This window comes from Mus musculus, chromosome 18 (assembly GCF_000001635.26).
Source record: "Mus musculus strain C57BL/6J chromosome 18, GRCm38.p6 C57BL/6J".
Classification (NCBI taxonomy): Eukaryota; Metazoa; Chordata; class Mammalia; order Rodentia; family Muridae; genus Mus; species Mus musculus.
In genome coordinates, this window is record NC_000084.6 from 64,477,501 (window position 1) to 64,497,992 (window position 20,492).

General features: G+C 46.0%; 1 protein-coding gene across 3 annotated transcripts in view; it reads right to left on the bottom strand.

Annotated features, from left to right (window-relative positions):
- Window positions 1–11,598, bottom strand: part of Fech (ferrochelatase) — a 32,557-nt gene extending 20,959 nt beyond the window's left edge. Inside the window, exons 1-3 of one of the 3 annotated variants that reach the window (XR_385974.4) lie at window positions 11,401–11,581; window positions 5,834–5,957; window positions 1,151–1,270 (exon numbers count right to left, since the gene is read on the bottom strand). Coding sequence is in view for 2 of the 3 variants with exons in the window: in NM_007998.7 (NP_032024.2) it covers window positions 1,151–1,270; window positions 5,834–5,957; window positions 11,401–11,467 (311 nt within the window). In the remaining variant the exon portion in view is untranslated. Of the gene's footprint in view, window positions 1–1,150; window positions 1,271–5,833; window positions 5,958–11,400 lie in introns of all 3 variants that reach the window. The other 2 variants (NM_007998.7, NM_001348055.1) reach the window with 2 other exon arrangements.
- Between the last annotated feature and the right edge of the window lie 8,894 nt (window positions 11,599–20,492).

A 20,492-nucleotide genomic window follows, 5' to 3' on the forward strand; every position in this document is an offset into this window, starting at 1 on the left:
ATGCCTGTGTGTGTAAGGAAGCACGGATATATTCAGGTGCAGAGTGAAGGGCTGTGTGTGCTTACCTGTGTGTACATATAGACCAGAAAAAGACCTTGAACATTTTTCTCTGCATAACCACCTTAAAACAAAACAAAACAAAACAACAACAACAACAACAACAAAAACCAGACAGGGTTTCTCCCTGACCTGGAACTTACTGAGCAAGCAAGGCTGGAGGGTCAGCTTGCCCTACAGCACTTCCTCCCCAGTGCTGAGATTACAGCCACAAACAAACAAACAAACAAACAAACAAGGATGTGGGTTCTAAGAACTAAACTCTGAGCCCCCTCCATAGTCCACACTGCTATTAATTTAGCAAAATGAATGCTAATCCTGTAAGGCTGCGTAGGTGGGCAGTGAGGTACACAATACAGGGTCTACAGCCACACTGTAAATAGCTGTCTGCCAATGAGGTGCAAGCTAAATAAAGATGTAATCAAAACCGTCACGAGGAAATTTGACAGATCTATATAATCTGTTATGAAACAGACACTATTATGAAAAACCCCACAAAAGCGACAAATAAGGTAGGCAAGTATTCCCGTTTGTATCACGAAGAGGGAAGAATATACAGGCTCCGGTATGCATACGTTATTTCAAATAAAACAGGAATACCCTTTGGTTAACTGGTGCTGGAACTCCAGTGAGGTGAAAGGGACATTTGCTTTTTAGTGTAAACGTATCATTTGCATAGTCACAGGGATATACACGAGTTCATTTCTTTATTGCAAAATGTCTTTTGAAAGGAAATGGCAGAAAAGGAAGCAAGGAAGTAAGAATAGAAAGGAGGAGAGAAAAGCCATAGTCCACCCTCAAGTACAGGAAATGATAACCATTGCTTCTTCAATGTTAATCATCACAAATACATCTTTACAAATCTGCAACACTTTAAAGTTACTTTAGCCATGCTTAGACAGCTGTAACTCCCAGGGCCTGGGAGGAGAGGGCCCAAGGAGAGTGCTGGCTAACTGGCTCTCCTGCTGTAGGGCTCTGCATACCATTTCCCTCTGCTTCCCTACAGAAGACACAGGTGCTGCCGTGACCACGGCCAGAGCCGCACAGATGACAAACGCACCCCACACACGACCCTCCACACAGCATAACTTACTTTTGAATGGGAAGTGTCATGAGGTCTCGGTCCAGGAAGAGCCTCTGAAGAAAGTCTTGAACTTCTCCAAGGGTTTCGGGGCCTCCCATGTTTAACATCAATATGCCCGTTTTTGGCTTCCTACACAAGATAAAACAGTTCACTGCCACACTTTCACTTGCTCCGGGGCAGAAATTACTTCAGCTGATAAGAACCCGAAGGCCCGATGCTGCCCTCACAGGGCTGTCTCCTCAGGCACAGAGGGCCTCCACTTCTTCACTGACTCTGGTCTCTAGGCCAGCCCTATGTTGGCATCAACGGACCTCAATTGCTCTATTTTTTTCTGTCAATCTTGAACAAAGATCCAATTCTTTAGAGACAGAAAGTTTTAGAAATCAAAAATTGTTCAGTGGCCAAAAGACCTGTAGGTGCTAGTGCTTCGTTTAAGTACGCAGGTCTGGCTTTCCAGAGGTTAAGGTTGCTTCGTATGCTAAAATTAAAGCCTAACATCTTACCTTCAACATTATTTGGTGAACTTCCTGTATTCTTCACATACTCGGCACAGTCTACCACAGAGTGAGCTCTGTGCCACGGAGAAGTGTTCCCCTTTTATTTGAACACCTCGACGAGTCTATCGCTTGCTCTTTCATCTGTTCCCGTCTCTTTGGTCACATAGGAAATTATTCCTAAGCTAAATAGGTTCTGTTTGCCTTCCCTTCACTGTAGAGGACTCTCCTGTGGGTGTTTAGTAGTATCCCTAGCCTCCACAGTCTGGCTGGCAATATAACATACCATGGAAGAGTACACTTACGTGCTAACCTGTTTTGGTTAATTTTTGACAACATGAAAACAAACCAGAGTCATTTGGAAAGAAGCAACACCAAGAGGAAAAACGCCTCCCTCACAACGGTCTGTGGCCACGTCAGTCAGACATTTTCTTGAATTGGTGCGCAGTAGTTGTGGCCACTGGGTAGGCGGTTTCAGGTTATATAAACAAGGTGAGCAGACCATGGGGAAGCCAGTAAGCACCATTCCTCTGTAGTCTCTGCTTCAGCCCCTGCCGTGGCTTCCGTCAACGCCAGTCTGTAGCCTGCAAACCAAATAGCCCCTTTCCTCCCCGAGCTGGTTTTGGCTGATATTTTGTTACAGCAACAGAAACCAAACCAGGATACTTCCTTACCTCAGCTGTGACAAGCAAAAAATGTCTTCAGGCTGTAGAGAGAGAAGGTCTAATCCCCTTTTCACTAAGGGGATTATACCAAGCAATTATACTTAAGATATGACAAAACTCTGTGTGTGTATATGTGGCACCTGCGTATGTGCGCATGTATGGGATGCTACACGGATCCATCAGTGCACACACAGAGGCCAGAGGCTTCACGTCTGCTGTCTTCCTTTACTGTTTTCTACTTTATTTTTTGAGACAAGGTCTCTCACTGACCTGAAGCTTAGCAATTCAACTCCACTAACTGAATAGTGAACCCCTAGGCTCTTCCTGCTCCTGACCAACTCCCCATGCTTGGGATTATGACACACAAAACTGTGCCCAGATTTTATGTGGGTGTAGGAACTCCAACCTATACTGAAAGCAGACCCTTAACCCAGAACCATCTCCCTAGCCCCTACAAAACTTTTTTTCATACAAAAATGCTACAACTAGACGGGGCTGTTGAGTTTTCTAGCTCCTGAACATGCCAGATGCACCATCACCTGGTGAGACTACAGTCCCCCCTAACCTTCCCCCTGAGACCACTGAGACCACCCATCTCCCCCCGGGTCTTGTCTTTTCACCCTCCAAATCTGTGACTCCTAATAAATTAAGTGCCTTTTCCCATGGATTGCTGCCAGTTAACAGATTACCGGTTAAGAAAGCCCGGGCTAAAAGACTTACCTAAGCCACAGAGGGTATCAAAGTGCAAACGGGATTTAGAACTGTGCTTTCCACCCGTGACACCTGAGCTCAGAACAGGAGTGGCTTTAAAGCGCATGTTACTGTGCCCTGCTCACGTCTTTGCAAACCCGTGTTGATTTTAAACATGAAAGAGTCGCATATGATTTGAAGACACCCCCCCCCCGCCCCCAACACACGAAACACTTAATTCAAAACTGTGTTGTGCATGGTGAACGGTGCATTAGTCTGCCTCCACTCTGTTTTAGAGTATGAAGTACAAGGCTTTAATCAAGGGTCTCTGTCTCTTTTTTCCCCCTCCAGACAGACCACACCTGAGGCCAAGGTCTGCCCTGGCCACAGCTCTCTTTGTTTGGAGACATAATTGTATGCACAGCGAAGACACAGATTTTAAAACTTACTCCGAGAAGTTTAAATGCTTTGCGTTTGTTATATTCTGGGACTTTGAAAGGCCAAAGCTTTCCCTTTGAACCATGAAATGTGCATAATAGGAGCTCATCCATTAGCACGCGGTCATTTTATTCTATGGCATCAAGATAGCACCGATGAAGAACAATAAAGCCTCAGTTGTGAACCTACAACGCATCAGTGACCCAAGGATCTCGGCTCTTTCTAGAACAGAAACAGCAGGTAACAACCGAACCCACGCCAAATTTACACTCGCACACAGCCTCACACACACACAGACAAACAAAGCCCTGCCCTTGCGTTTGTTTTACCTATGGCTGCCTTGATGTTGTCCTAGCAAAGGTAAAGAGCAACAAAGGAGATGGTGTGGCCTATAAAAATCTAGTAAATAAATAAGCAGCCATTTTCCTCCTAAAAGCCTGCGGACTCCTAAGCTAGTACAGCAGCTGGTCAGCGTTGTAGTTTAGCTCAAGCCAAGCACTAAACAGCACAAGGTCTTCCAAACACACTGCCACCGCCATGGACTGTGCCCGGAAACGGTGAGCGAGAATAAAGCCCTTCTTTATGCTGACTTTGTAGGTATTTTGTCACAGCAACAAGATTAAAAAAAAACAAAAAAACACATAGTATGTGTAGATCCTTGGTGACAGTAGATAAAAAACTGTAAAATAATATATACAGTATTGTTTGCATGTCAGTAAGGATATATAAGTGCATAATAAAACACTAGATGGGCTAGAGAGATGGGTCAGCGGTTAGGAACACTGTTCTTCCAGAAGTCCCGAGTTCAATTCCCAGCAACCACATGGTGGCTCACAACCATCTTTGTAAAGTGATCAGATGCCCTCTTCTGGTGTGTCTGAAGACGGCTACAATGTACTCATATAAATAAAAATATTTAAAAAAAAAACACTAGATGATAAGATTATGACTTTTAAATCCTTTCTTTCCACATGAGTTTTCTACTTTTTTATAAAATTATATAAAGTCATTTAGTAGAACCTAGCTTTATTTAATTTTACCAATTAATATAAGGCCACTGATATTATTGACTTTTGTCACTACAAAATACAGCAATGAAATAATCTTTCTTCTAGGCTCCTTCCTCATCAAACTAGTTCTTCAGCTCACATTAATACTTTTTTCAAGTTGTAAGGGACCTCAGGGACAGGGGGCCAGCATCCTGCTAGGCACAACTATGTTTCCTATCTTACCTACTAACTCTGTATCCCAGGAAGACAGAGTTGAGGGGAAGGGATTTGGGACCTATCCCTAATTCCATATCCTAAATCAACCTCAGTTTTGTAGCCTTCGATCAATGAGCCCACAACACGATGAACAATAACCATCACAAAATGAAACCATTTCGTGTACATGGTCATGGTGGTCTGAATGAGAATGCCCTCCGCAATCTAGGGCATCCGAATACTTGGTCCCTTACTGGTGGGACTGTGTGGATGGGTTTAGGAGGTCTGGTCTTGCTGGAGGAGGTATATGTCACTGAGGTTGGATTCCCAGGTTTCGTGACTCACACCACTCCAGGTTTGCTCTCCCTCCTTCCTGCTGTAGTTCAAGAGGGGAGCTCTCTGATGCTGCTCTAGTTGCCCTGCCTTTTGACTCCCTCGAAACTAGAAGCCCAAATACACTCTTCTGTAAGTTGTGGTTTATCACAGCAGCAGGGAAGCAACCCATCCTCTGTCCAGCTCTAGAGTGACGTCTTGTTTGGCAAGAAGATAAAGATGTCGCTATGACTCAGCGAATTCCTTCTTAGAGCTGAACAATTCCCCCTGTATAAAATGTGCTCTTCTCTATCACAGAGGCGAGGCCCTGTGGGCATCTATGGCTTCTGCTGCTGAAGAAAACACACACCCTGGTTACTGCCTCCACCCAGAAAAACACCAAGAATGAATGACGTGCACTCTATTTCCTTAGTAAGCTATAAGCCATAGCATGTCATTGGCAATTATGTTTGTGATGTGAAAAGCTAAAAGTAGTAATGGTAGAATCTCCTGGAGAAGTTCTTGGTAGGTTAACTACTTTTTATCCTATACAAAGCATTTGTTTCATAGGCATAAATATGTTCAGTTCACACCGAGGGTTCTGATATGCACATAATTGATTTGATATATTGACATATACCAAGGCCAGATTCTTATATGACTGAAGACTATATTTAACTATATGCCCTTTGTTAGTCCTTAAAACCTATTATTTAACAGATGTTAAAAGGAAACCAAGAAAATATTGCACCATTGCTAATAAATATATTAGATTTTCCTAAGTACCTCTCCCCATAGGTTGCTCGAACCCACTCATGTTTGTCACAATAGAAAAAAACAAAAAACAAAACAAAAAACAAGGAGAACCTTATTCGAGACAGAAGTTACCTCCTTTCTGGTTGAGCTTGGGGTTTGGTGGTCTTGGCATGATGTACCTTCTCCGTGGTGGCTGCCACCGCAGCACCCGACTGGCACCTCCATGGCTGACAGGCCCTTGAGCTGCCGTGCACCACTGTGACAAAATTAAAGTGCTAGCATGAAACCTAGCTGGAAAGTAATTTCTTTTCAAGAGGCCCTCAGGGCATAATTCCTGGCTTTAAATTTTAAAATGCTGCTATGGCAGAGGTGATTTTTCCCAGCGTCTCTGCAGGTAGGGAAACCCACTGAAGGCCTCTTTCTCCTGTGGGCTGGAATACAAGTTCCTTTCTCCAGGGTTGCTTGATCGTCTTAGAAGCTAGCCACACCTTCTCACCATGTCCTGGCTGCAAATTTTGCTCAGCTCTTATCCCTAGACCCTCCGAGGAGGGGTAAGAAGCACCGTGTGGAAGGTCATTTAGAGCAGAAACTGAGCCAGTTCCCAACTAAGTGTGGATCCCGCTTCTGTCTGCAAGCCTTCCGGGTAAAGCATCCACGAATGGGAACCTCAGGACTGCCCGGTGCTCTGACAATGAGAAGGGGGAACATTCTCTTCTGAATGAAGGCACCATGGGAGAGTCCACACAGTCCCCAGAGCCCAACACTGGGCATGACAAACCAGGCTCCCCAGACACAGAGCTCAAAAATTCCCTCTCCCCTAAACTCCTCCACCAATTCCAGAGTCTCTGCAGGCTTCTTCCCCACATCTACCCTCCGGAGGGCAGATGTTGCCATCCCTATAAGCAGTTTGTGCCATTCAGGGTAGCCAATGGCGTAGCAGGAAAGAGGTGGTAATAGGAAGAGAGGCAAGTGCCGGGCGGTGGTGGCGCACGCCTTTAATCCCAGCACTTGGGAGGCAGAGACAGGCGGATTTCTGAGTTCGAGGACAGCCTGGTCTACAAAGTGAGTTCCAGGACAGCCAGGGCTATACAGAGAAACCCTGTCTTGAAAAACAAAATAAAACAAAACAAAACGAGAGGCAAGAAAGCTCGAAGGTCAACTCTCTCAAGGCCTCTTCTCCACAGGGTTAGGAGAGTTCAAGGCTGCTTCACAGCAGTTATAAAGGTCTACTGGTTAAGGCTAAGGGACAGGTCTTGTTATTCTATGTAGGACACGCATCCCCCTTTCTATACTCCTGACCTGGGCTCCACAAGATTATGAGGTGGGCCATGAAAAAAACAAAAAAAAACAAAAAAAAAAAACAAAAACCAACTGAACCAAGGAGTATGTGTGCTGTGCTGAGTTGCGACACAGAGTATTTGTCCTTAAACAGGCTACAAAGTTAAACTACAACCACAAATTAGTGCGGAGGAAGATAATAGGGGACGGTGGTAGCTACTGCACGTGACCTCCTTTTCCGTTCTCATAATACCAGGTTAGAAATTAGTCTGGGATCAGTCATCTTCTGTCTTTACTCCCCTCTATGAGCCCCGACGAGGGTGAAGCTCAAGCTGGATCAAAGAGGTCTGACTAAGTGCAGATCTCCACTTCATAGCAGTGTGGCCTGGGTCAGACTACAATCTCACAAAGCCTTAATACCCACTCCATAACAAGATGAGTGAAGATTCAAGAAAAAAAAAAAAAAAACCAAGAGGAGTGTTCTGTAACATCTGTCACATGACAGGGGCTAGTATAATATAATCGTTTCATTTAGGAGCTTCTAGAGACGAGCAACCACACCTGCTCTAACTGCTTTAAATCACCCAAACGGAACAAAACAGGAGAGACTGGTATCTCCAGCTCGCCGAGATGTCTTTAGACCCAGATTGCCAATGTTCACACGGTGGGACATGCCTGGGATGGACATGTTCGCATGAGGGTACATGCTTATGGCATACAGGTTTACGTGGTGGTACGTACCTGTGACCACAGCATCAGCAAGCTGAGGCAGGGGGATCTTTCATTTGAGACCAGCCAGGGTTTGAGCCAGACTCTGCCTCAAAACCAATCAATAAAACTACCTCAAGCACACTCCCAACGGAGCCCACTCTATGAGCTTATGCCGGGGGAGCCTTATTAAATGAAGGCAGAGTGGGAAGACGGATCTAAGTTCTGTTCCACTCAAATGAAATCTCAAACACACATCCCCTTGTTTGAAGACATTTAAATATGAACTACACGATGCGATCTAACCAGGTATTCAATCATGCACAATGTCTCCAAGTCCCTATACGAATGACATTCTATCAGAGTCTTTGGGCCATGATAACAGAATTCTGACTTTGGGATGGTCATGAATAAATTTCTTTCTATGAACCTAACAAAAGGAGCAGCACTGGGGGTGGGCGGGGGGGGGGGGGTAGGACCAGATTACTCCCCAGCTAGTGCATCAGGGTTTCCTAGTACAATTTCCCAGCTTCCTGACTATTCCCATGCCCTGGCTTACAAACTTCTTGTCTGCGGCAAATGTGGGTACTGATAAGGGATCCATCCTCCTGAGACTTACGATTAGCATACCCCTCTAAACACATCCCTAAAACATCCCTCTCCAACTACTGGGCTGTTACAGATATGGAAGGGTACAAGCAGCAGGTGGTCAGAGACGATAACAGAAGAGGTGAATAGGCTCAAAGTGTCATATGCTTATATAAAAATGTCACAGAAAAACCCATACTAACTGTACAAAGTACATATACTCAGTAAAATGAAGTAAGATCCTACACTATCTCAGAAGCAGAGGTAAGGGGGGTTGCTCCTCAGATTTGGCCAGTTATTCTGATCTTGTTGTTCCAAAGGATTGTAACAATGGACAGGAAAAGGACTGTCACTGTCCCTCACCCAACACTGTACTGTAAATCCATGTTAGGAGAACTTTCAAAACCAATGTGATTTCTGGACCATTTAAAAATTAAAATATGGGCTAAAGAGAAGGCTCAGCAATTAAGAGCACTGACTGCTCTTCCAGAGGTCCTGAGTTCAATTCCCAGCAACCACATGGTGGCTCACAACCATCTCTAGTGGAATCCAATGCCCTCTTCTGGTGTGTCTGAAGAGAGCAACAGAGTACTCACATACATAAAATTAACAAATAAATCTTTAAAAAAAATAAATAAATAAAAATTAAAATATAGCAGGACTGGCGAGCTCAGGGCTTAAGAGTAGCTGCTGCTCTTGCAAAGGACCTGAGTACAGTTCCCCGCATCCACATCACCTGTACCCCAGTTCCAGATCCCATGCCTGGGGTATCTGTGCTCACATGCACAAATCCCCACACATACATAGTGTCACACACACACACACAATTTAAAACAAATCTTCAAAAAGAATAGAAATTTTACTTTGAGCATATCCTTAAAAACAAATCAAAGATGGAGAGTTGGCTCAGTGGCTGACAGTCCTTGATGCTCCTGCGTAGGACCCAGCTTTGGTTCCTAGCACTCACACTGAACAGCCCACAAAGACCTGTACTCCAGCTCCAAGGGGATCTGACCCCTCTGGCCTCTGTAGGACTCTGTAGGCCTAGGCACATACTTACACACTGACAGACACATAGTGAAAAATAAAAATAAAATTTAAGTAGGTGGAACTGAGCATAATAAAACCATCAGATACATAAGAAACTACAATTTTGTATATTTCAAAATATACACAGTAAAATAAAAAAGTGATCCTGAGAAAGATAGTTTTAAAAATGTGCATAGATCTACAGAGTCCTTGACGAAGAAAATACAGAACTCTTAGTGTGTGTGTGTGCCTGTGTGTGTGTGTGTGCCTGTGTGTGTGTGTGTGCCTGTGTGTGTGTGTGCCTCTGTGTGTGTGTGTGTGTGTGTGTGTGTTATATAACCACTAGAAGAAGCATCTTATTAATTCTAAATGATAAAAAAATATAGAAGGTAAAACTGTTTTTTTTTTCCAGTTTTGCTTCCAGAACTCAGTTGCAGAATATACTCAAATTTCCTCTTAACTAATATTAATCTTTTCCTGTCAACCAAAATGATAAAAGTCCGATAAGGTGGTGACTTTTTAAGATGGTAGCCTTAAAAACTAGAGTGTGAGCTGTTAACACAGAAATTCACAACTAGTTAAGGAGTAAAGAGCCAAGCGTTGCACCACCAATGGCCATATCGGACCCACTGTCCACACAAAGCTCTGGGAACAGGGCAGGAGAGGGAGGAGAAAGATGGTGGAGGCCCAGGGCAAAACACTGGACATGACAAGACAGCTGCACCGTGACCTCGCTGCAGCTGTGGCACAAGATTTGCACAAGATCAAGCCAGTTAACGTTCCATCATGATGTGGTTAGAGGCTCCTGAGCCCCTGACCCTTCCTGTCAACTGATGGCCTCTGGAGAAGAGGGGGGGAGTCAGGCTCTTTTTAAATGTTTGCCCCCCCCCCCATAAGTTGACTATGCTCTAGTGGGTGTATGGATAGAATAAACTGGATTTACCAGTTAAAAAAGGGGGGGTGCAGTGGGAGGGGTAAGGAGTGGGCATGAGTCTTGAAGGTAGGAGATAGAACTGGAGATGGATATGACCAAAATACATGGCATGCATATATGAAAAAAATATTTTTTAAAAGCACCGGGGCCTGTAATACAGTTGGAATTGAGATATACTGGGGTTTTGTTTTTGTTTTTTAAATTCTTTCACTTAGTTACTTCTGACTTACACAGAAAATAATTTCACTTCTCATGTTGTTTCATGACCTCAAATCTCGGGTCTGTTGGACTTTACTGGCCACTGGTAAGGATAGCGAAAGATTAATTCAGGACTTCCTTGGCTGGCACTGTCCCTATCTGAAAGATAATACCCTTTGTTTCCCAGTGTTCTTAGGGAGCCGATCTTCACTGTACTACTGTATTAGTCTTGCAACAAAGGCACCAGCAATAACGTGTGTATGTTCAGAGTAGATTTTCTCTACCCAAAGGAGGTGTCAAATGGACACATTAGGAAACTCCTTTGAAATAGGTCAGGTCTAGTCACCATTCAAATTCATTATGCAGGCTCGTTTGTGGCAGTCTTTTACATCAGTAACCCAGGGGCTCAATGCTCAGTACTTCACCTGCATCCCAATCTTCATAGCAAGTAAGTTGGGACCCTGGCTTAAAGTGTCCTTGCTCAGTTCTGTCACAACTAAGTATGCTCCACCCAGGGTCCCAGCTCCTCTAGTGGGCACACCCTGCATTCACAAACTGAACCTGCAACACTTGAGGTCTCATTTGTTCTCCAGATATCCCACAAAACCAAAACCAACCAACCAAACAAACAAACAAAAAAACAACTCTAGGCCTCCCCACTGTGGGTCCCGCTACCCAGAAGTCGTGGCATTGGCTTGGGCATTGGCTTTGGCAAAGCAGCAGCAGTAGGCACCGTGACCGCCATCTCCAAGATAGCGCATCAGCAGAGACTGCAAGAGAGATGCCAACAGTGATAGTGACAAGGACGCCTACGTTACGGTTCAGGTGTTAGGTCCTTCAGAGACCTTCCAGGAAAACACTAAATCAGCAACTGCTAGAGCCCCGCAGCTGGCCCTGGGCGACTTGAACCCGCGGCCTCCCGGACGCTCCTCACGTTCGCGAACGCAGACGCAACCCAACTTACGCGGCTCGCGGAGCAGAGCGCCCGCAGCCCGCAGGGCCGCAGCCATGTTGGCGCTGGCCGAAAGCATTTCCGGGACGGCCAGGGATCCTCTGCGGCGGCGCTCCGGCAAGGCCCGGGAACGCCGACCTGGCAGCGCTCCGCACCCGCGCCACAGCGCCTGATCACTGCGCCCGGCGCCGTCGGCGCCGGGGCGGGGCCAGCAGGAGGTCCACCCCCGAGGGCGGGCCCAGGAGGGCGGGGCTTGTAGGCTGGGGCAGCCAGAAGGTGGAAGCTGCAACTGGCCAAGATAAGGCCGTTGGCTTGGAGACCAGCTCCTGCCACCACGGGTCAGCGCACCTGATTCCCGCTAGGTCTGCGGCGCCAGAGGATTTTCCGGTCGCTTCTGCCAACCTGGTCGAAACTGGAACGACTGCCACGACTCGGCAAAAGACTTTCTAGATGTTTCCATAACTGTCCTTAGACGTGCCCATGCTTTTGCCTCCCTTCTCCAGTTTGGTTGCTTTGCTGCTGTACCACAAAGTGCAGACCCTTTTTCCTTGTCTCCAGAGAAGAAAGAGGGTGGGGGTTTTGTTGGGGTTTGGCGCGCGTGCGTGGTGTGTGTGTGTGTGTGTGTGTAGCTCCATTCTTAGCTTCTTTGGCAGCATCCAAATCCCTCTTTTCTGTAGCAGAGTTTGACGGGGTGGTCAGGAAGCCTGATGCAGACAGCATTAAGAAAGGGCTATGCCTGCACATCTTGTTGGCAACAGATTTTAGGTTGAAGGTTTTGTGAGTGGATTGCTCTCCTTATCCCTCCACTGGGAGTCCTGACTGGCTACAGAAAGTGGCCACTTCCAGATCCATGTCCCCCTGCCTCCACTGCTAGAGTCGCCCACAGAGCAGAAAAGAGGGAATAGCCAACAAATGACTGGCCCAAATTGAGACCTATCTCATGGATAAGAACCAATCCCTGACACTATTAATGATACTCTGTTATGCTTGCAGACAGGATCCTAGCATAACTGTCCTCTGAGAGGCTCCACCCAACGCTGACCAAAACAGATGCAAAACCCACTGCCAAACATTAGATGGAGCTCAGGGAGTCTTGTGGAAGAGGTGGGGGAAGGATTTGAGTGTCCCAAAGAGGATAGGGACTCCACAGGAAGACCAATAGAGTCAACTAACCTGGACCATTGGGGGCTCCCAGAGACTGAGCCACCAACCAAAGAGCAAGCATGCCCTAGACCTATCTCGCCCCCCATATGTAGCAAACGTGCAACTTGGTCTTCACATGGATTCCCCCAACAACAGGAGAGTGGGGCCGTCCCTGAATTTGCTGCACCCCTGTGGATCCTGTTCCCCTAACTGGTCTGCCTTGTCTGGCCTCAGTGTAAGAGGATATGCCTAGTCCTACAGTGACTAATCTGTGTGTGGGGGTGGGGTGGGAGGGTGGGATACCAGGGAGGAGGAGGGACTCCCCCTTCACAGAGGAGAAGATGAGGGGAGTAGCTGTGAGAGGGGAGAAGATGTGAGAGGGGAGGACTGGATGAGGGGCAGGCTGATATTGGGATGTGAAGAGAGTAGATGAAAAAATATTTTTAAAAAAGGCTGTGGAGAGACTTAGCAGAACAGAAGAATGGTATTTTGAAAGACTCAGAGTGCTCTAGGAAGAGAGAACCAAAGGGTAAGACTGATAGAAGTCTTCATGGGGGCTTAAGGAAAGGATAGGAGGGAGGGAAGGAAGAAGGAAGGGAGGCAGGCAGGTAGATTAGCTGAGAAAAGATGGAGCCCAGATCAACCTGAACATTAGCTTTCTGTAGCTAAAATCTGAGTTCTTGGCTTTACTGGTTTATTGTTTTTATAAGACCCATGTAAACTCTAATGTATGACAGGGCTTTCAAACTCAAGCATGATGTTCCCTGAGAAGTGTCAAATTACCTTACCTCACTGCCTCCGCCCCACCTCCAGCAGGCCTCTTTTTACATTTCATTTTGAGGCAGGGGTTTGTAAGGTGCCAGGGCAGGCCTTGAACTTGCCATCCTCCTGCCTCAGCCTCTCCAGTAGCTGAGATTGCAACACTTAGCCACCAGGCCAAGTTGTTTGCCAATTCTTGACTCTCAAAATCAAAATGGCATTGAGATTGCCCTAAAGAGAGTCAGGAGATACAGGCAGAGAGAAAGAGCAGATACTGGCTTCCTGAGGGGGCTGCTGCCTTTCTCTTGAGAGAGGTGGAGATGAGGGGAAATGCCCAGGCAGAGACAAACATCTGGACGAAATGGCAACAGAGTTGGGAGGACCCAGAAGTCTTATAAAATGCCTGAGCCAATCCCTCACCTATCACATGAAATCAACTCTGTCAACACCAGAATACCCACTACAAGATGGCCTTTACGGACAGGGCTTCCCATCTAAGTCTGGAACTATTCTAAAGTTCAGTTAGAAAATTAACAACAGAGGTCCCACAACACACTTGGAAATGCGGCGCTACTACGTGATGTAGAGATGTCTTGTCTGTGACCTCTGGGAGGCCCTGAAGGAGTCACTCGGCCATGCTGGGTGCTGGGAACTCCTGCTAAGCAGAGATAACAAGAGTTCCTTGGCCCCTTCCAGGGAAATGCTAATGATTAGTGACGAGGCAAAACGTGGCCAATTCTCACAAAATCTGCAGCCGAGACAGGTTAAGTTCATGTGTGACCAGAAAGCAAAAAAAAAAAAAAAAAAGAAAAAAACTGACCATATACTTTATTCCAGACATTAATCCAATTAACATTCTTTTAAAAAATAATGGGCATTTCTTTCCCTTACTTACATTGTTTTTTGCTGTTGTTGTTATTTATTTTTTTGTTTTTACTGACTTGAAAAACTCTAAAGTCTCTGCCTGTTAAGCTTCTTGATGTACACACAGCGGATTCATGGGTTGTAAAAAGAAAGCCAAACCTGGGCTCAACAGGGGATGTGCTTGCTGCCCAAGCCTGGCCATCTGCAGTTCCTGGAGTCTGTGACGGAAGGAGAGCACTGACTCAGGAAGCTGTCCTCTGTCCGCCATACACACACATACACACACATACACACACACATACACACACATACACACACACATACACACACACATACACACACATACACACACACACACCACAGCACTCATGAGTATGAACACACGCTCAAAATAGGAAACAAGCAAAGGAAAATGTGATTTTGAGTTGTTTTTCTAATTAGTGTCTAGACACCCCTTTAACCCATCACCCTCCTGCCTTGGCTTCCCCTGTCCATGGAATTACAGGCCCGAGCCACCAGGCTATTACAGGCCCGAGCCCTTTTGCTAATTTTTGACTCTAATAACAAAAATAATATTATTTGAGGTTGCGTTTACATCAAATCCAACAGCTTCCCACAGCGGATTTTTTTTTTTTTAATTCTTATGAAATAAAAGCAGCTAAAATGTACTTCATATGAATTCTATTTAAGGCTGATAGAAAACACTGTATTTTGCTGCTTTATTTTCTTGAGACAGGGACACCTGTAGCCCAGGTTGGCCTTGAACTTACTATGCAGCTGAGATAAGCCTCAACTCATCTGGTCTTCTTGCCTCCACCACTTAAGCACTGGGAATACAAGCACATTCCACCATACTCGGCTTCAAAAATAGAGTTCCTTCCTGTTGGGCATAGTGGCGCATGCCTATAATCCCAGCGCTGAGGCAGAGGCAGGCAGATCTCTGAGTTTGAGGCCAGCGTGGTCTACACAGCAAGTTCCAGGACAGCCAGAGCTACACAGACAGATCCTGTCTCTGCAACAAACAAATTTTAAAAATGTGTTTTGAGTCCAGAAGTTGTGAGTTCTGGATGCTGGGTTACAGGAAATTTTGAAAGTCCTTAAAAGGTCAAATAAATATGAGATTTGCATATGTATGTACGTATATGCTTCCTCTCCCCCCCCCCCCCGCCAGCTTACATTTTTAAAAATTCTATACCGATTCCATTAGCAAACAGAAGGCTGAAAGACACAGCCTTTGTGTTGACCAAGATAAGCAGCGTTGCCACCAGGGAGAAGATTTGTCTGAGCCTGGGCGACTTAATTAGTGAATAAAGCACTTGCCTGTCACAGACAGCACTCTGGAGTTCAGCCTGGAGTTCTAAATAAAATGAATTTGTTGGTTTCAGCCCAGTGCTCCAGGGAAGGGGAGACTCCCCTAATTCATTATTTGCAGTGATTGGCACCTCTGAGCTACACGAACTAAATTTAGATCACTCGACTTTGTCTCCTTAATCAGAAAGGGGCTGGGGGGAAGGGACTCCGTGCAAGAGAAACAGTGGCTGGCTCCATGTGACAAATGGCGAGCTTAGAATAACCACTCGAGGAAATCTGAGCCTTTGTCCTCACAATTAAGACCTAAGCCACCCACCAGATCCAGAACCCAAGGCTTCATGCTTTGATGAGACCTTCTTTAACCACAGGAGTTTGGAGTCCATTAGTGCTCACACTCACTGTGTCCACAGCGAGAAAAGCGTTGCCCCATGTGATGGGGAGGATACAGTGTGAGAAAGTTTTAAAGGAACTCACAAGTAGCTCATTCACTTAGGAGACAAGGATGAAGACGAAGCCTGCTGTCGGTCACCTAGTGGACAGCACTGGGCAATAATCCACGTGGAACTAACATTCTAGAGGGCCACTTAGGCAGCTGTCTATGACAAAGACGAAGACAATGTCTGCTGTGGCTAGAGGCCAGGGAGGAAAGCACAACAGAAGAATGCAGAGGGTCCGGAACTGCTAGTTTCTGTAGAGAAGTCAGACGCGAACTCTGCAAATGTGAAACCTGATTCTCGGGGGTTGGAGGGTTGCCGGAGGAAGCGACCTGCAAAGGTGGAGACCCTTTTGGAGCCTCTGTTAGCTTCCCAGTGCAACGTGACAAGGTCTCAACAGTTCGCTACTTTTCCAACTCCGAAATTTAGAAACCTTACATTAACGTGTCAGGAGGGCCACATGCCCCCTGAAGTTCGTATGGAAGAACCCATCCTGGCCATTCCCTATCTTCTGGTAGTGACTGGTAAGGCTTTGAATACCTGTTCATACTGAAACCAACTAACCCCATAGTTTCAACTGAAGTACTTGTTCTGTAACCCTGTATCCGGAGTTTACAACTTCTGGGCTAAGAATCATGTTTTCTGTTTGGTTTAGGTTTCTTGAGATAAGATCTCTCTATGTAGCCCTGGAACTCACTGTGTAGACTAGGCTGGCCTGCCTCTGAGTGCTGGGATTAAAGGCAGGTGCCATTATGCCCAGCAAGAACTGTGTTTCTGAAGCCGGGTACCGTGGTATACACCTATAATTCCAGAGCTTAAATGGCAGAGGCGGGGAGAGCCAATGAGTCAGATCTAGGGATTAGCACACCAACTTCTTTTAGAGGACACAAGGGACCGGAGAGGTCACATGGCCTGAGCAGAGAGACTTTGCAGATGACAGTGAATCTTGCACATGTGCCTCTGAGTGCTGTCCCTGTAGCACTGTGATTCACACTTTTGTTTCTAAAGGATCAGAAGCATGCGCAAATGGGAGCAACTGGACTGACATTAAGACACACACTATATGACTGAACACACTATTTCTTCCCACGGCTTGGAACTTTTTTTTTTCTGAGCCCATATTTGTAAGAGCACTTCGGTTCCAACTTCCAAGGATGATAAAAGAGTCCCCACAGAGCCTGTCCAGCATCCTGGGGTGTCCTGACCCTCAGAAAGCCTGATGTTATCTTTTTGGCTCTACAGTCTTGGCTCTTTTAAGGTGTGTACATTTGCAATCCACTTTTATTCCCTTCAGAAACTAGGCACACCACAGGCTTCTTTTGCTATGGGCTAGAGATCCAGTTTTCTGATTTCCCTACAGAAGAGCCAGGCCTCTGAACACCCTTTGCATGGGGATCTAGCTCTAGCCCCATCATTCTGCTTTCACATGGATCTCCTGGAAGCTATGTTCACCTATGAACACTCAGAGCAGCACTTGTGTGTTCTCTGTTTTGTATGAATGCTCTGCCTAAAATCCCTCAACATCTTGGCTGGGCTCAATTCTCAAGGAGCCCCAACTCTAACTGTGATGGTGTGTATATGCTTGGCTCAGGGAGGGGCACTATTAGGAGGTGTGGCCTTATTGGAGTAGGCGTGTCACTGTGGGCGTGGTCTTAAGACCCTCTTAAGATCCCAGCTGCCTGGAAGCCAGTCTTCCACTAGCAGCCTTCAGATAAAGATGTAGAACTCTCAGCTCTGCCTGCCTGGATACTGCCATGCTCCCATCTTGATGTTAATGGACTGAACTTCTGAACCTATAAGCCAGCCCCAATTAAATGTCCTTGTTAAGAGTTGCCTTGGTCATGGTGTCTGTTCACAGCAGTAAAACCCTAACTAAGACACTAACCTAACAGCTCTGGCTTTGATACTATCTGCACCTCCTCCCTCCGATTTTGATTCCAGGAGTTGTTCTTTTCACATTCAGCTAAGATAGAAAGCACTAAATTTGTCCAATGAATGTATTTACAGTGAGGGACAAAGGGGTGAGCAGAAGTTGAACTGACTTCAGTCAGGATCAGAAGGCGGAAGATCACTCACTAAAGTGTTAATAGAATTTACAAGAGGAACTGTTGGCATGGGAGTACGGAAGAGGCTGAGGCAGAAGGATTGCCTTAAGTAGTGATGTCTCAAAACACAAACCAGAGATATGATTTTACAAGAGAAGACTGGAACAAGCTGAGCCCGAAGAGACATTGGGACAGGCAGGAAACACAAGGGGAAGGGGAGACCTGTCTTATGTAAGCCCCCCTCTGCGATCCTCTCCTAGAAAACACTCGTCTCCACGAGCACACAGCCCTTGGCAATCATTTAAAGAATGCCCAAAACTAATAGTCCAAGGTCTATTTACTCCACACACACCCTCCCCCTTCCATTCTAAAACCGTGACTCCAAAGCAAAGGGAACAAAGATGATGTTCTCCAGATCTACCAGGCACGAGGACCTGTGCCTGCAACATCCCATTCTGACTACCGGAAAGGCACAGAGCATCCAGCAGTCACTGGTCCCAACCTCATCTAAGCCTGAACTTCATCCTTGCCTAAAGATAAACGTAGCCTGAGCAGCACTGACTAGAGGCAGTCTTCAGGACTCATGGGTTTGCTGGCTTACCTAATGAGTTGATTTCCTTCCCAAGTCAACAGAGGTGGGTTCCTAATGGCAGCTGTAAAGAAAGTTTGCCTAGTTCTTGCCTCACCCACAAGGGAAAAACAAACAAACAAACAAACAAACATAAAAAGGAAATACTGACTTTTTTAAAAAGGGGTTTCCAAAGAGTGCTTAGACCCTGTTGATTACCGACTCTATTCACCAATTCTACAGGTGAGGAAAACACTTTTGCAGAGGGCACCAGACAGAGGCTGGTTAGCCTGGGGGCAGGGCTGGTATTTCAAACCAGGTGTGCCTTATTCCCACTGTGAAGGTAGTTCCATTCTTTCAGAATACAACTCAAAAGAAGGTTTTTTTTTGTTTTTTTAATACCAGAGACAGTGCCCAGAGAGCCCTTATGGAGTTCACTGACAGTGTCTCAAGTTTATTAGAGCTGCTGGCCACAGCTGTGAACCTCTGAATTCACTCATAACTGAACTCGGATGCTCCAAGGAGATTCAACAATCAAAGTTCAAGGATAATGCCTCTAAGATTCCCAAGACCCACTTAAAGTCACATGCAACCTTTCTATAGTTTCATCCGTTTGTATGTGTCCTTGCTGCCAGCCAGCCTGTCTTCCCCAACAGCGACTGATGGTATATCTCCTCCCTTTGTACTTTCTTCATTTTGACTTGTGTTCAAATACAGAGGAATGACCTCTGGGTCAGAGGGGGCTTGGACACACAGGTTTAGCTTCACTTTGGCCCCAACCCCACTGCAGTCTCAACAGAGGTCTTAGAATGGTGGTACTGGGTGCTTTTTGTTCCCAAGGACAAGTCAAAAAGAATAAGAGGGAAAAGATTACTACAGCAACAGAATTTTAGAAGCCAGAGGGCAGAGGAGTCAATATTTCATGGTTCAGCCAGCTGGAGAAAAACTGAATTGGAAGCTGGCCATTCTAAAAGTAAGAACCATTGAGATTTAGCCAACAGGATCCCTAGTGGCTGGGCCTGGTGGCAGCAGGTGCCTTTGGAAGTGGAGATGAGGAGAACATGCTCTAATGAGATGGATTGAAAGTTTGTCACAGCAGCTATCAGATGCCCAGGTCCCCACCCTGCAGTGGGGCACTGCTCGTCATCCCGAACTGAAGACCTCATTCCTGGACAAGCTGCCGAAGGTTCTCTCTCTCTCTCTCTCTCTCTCTCTCTCTCTCTCTCTCTCTCTCTCTCTCTCTCTCTCTCCAAGTACACTGTAGCCATCTTCAGACAAACCAGAAGAGGGCATCAAATCTCATTACGGGTTGTTGTGAGCCACCATGTGGTTGCTGGGATTTGAACTCAGGACCTCTGGAAGAACAGTCAGAGCTCTTAATCACTGAGCCATCTCTCCAGCCCCAGCCCAGGAGACTTTTACAGGAAGAATGTAACCGAGAGATTACCCACTATGTCTGAACTGAAGAAAACCTGATGCTACTAATTGAAAGGGAACCGAGAAGGCACAGAAGGAAAAGCAATTCCAATTTACCAGGTCTCCAAAAGAAATGACAACTGAAGGAGGTTGGAAAGATGGTGATGTGCGCATGAGCAGTGCAGATAGGAATGGCACCGTTCTCCTCTTCCACGGGACAGATGGCTTCTATGGCAAAGCATCACGGAGGAAACCATGTGCTCCTGCAGCATGGAGCTCAATTTTAAATTAAGCTCAACTCGGACATCCGTGCCTCTAAGCTGGTGTGCTACACCAGATACAAGCTGAACGTTCACTCTGAGTGTGAACTTCAAGTGTTCACACTCATGACGTCATTTAATTCTAATTAAGCTGATGTCCATGAAGTAAGAGCTTTGAGCACGAGTCACTAGCTTGAATGACTTTCTGATGGTATGAATTACAGAACCTGAAGCTCATGGTGCCTTTATTCCCAGAAGACACACACCATGCTAAGACAGTTTAAATAACCCAGCCTTTCCCCAG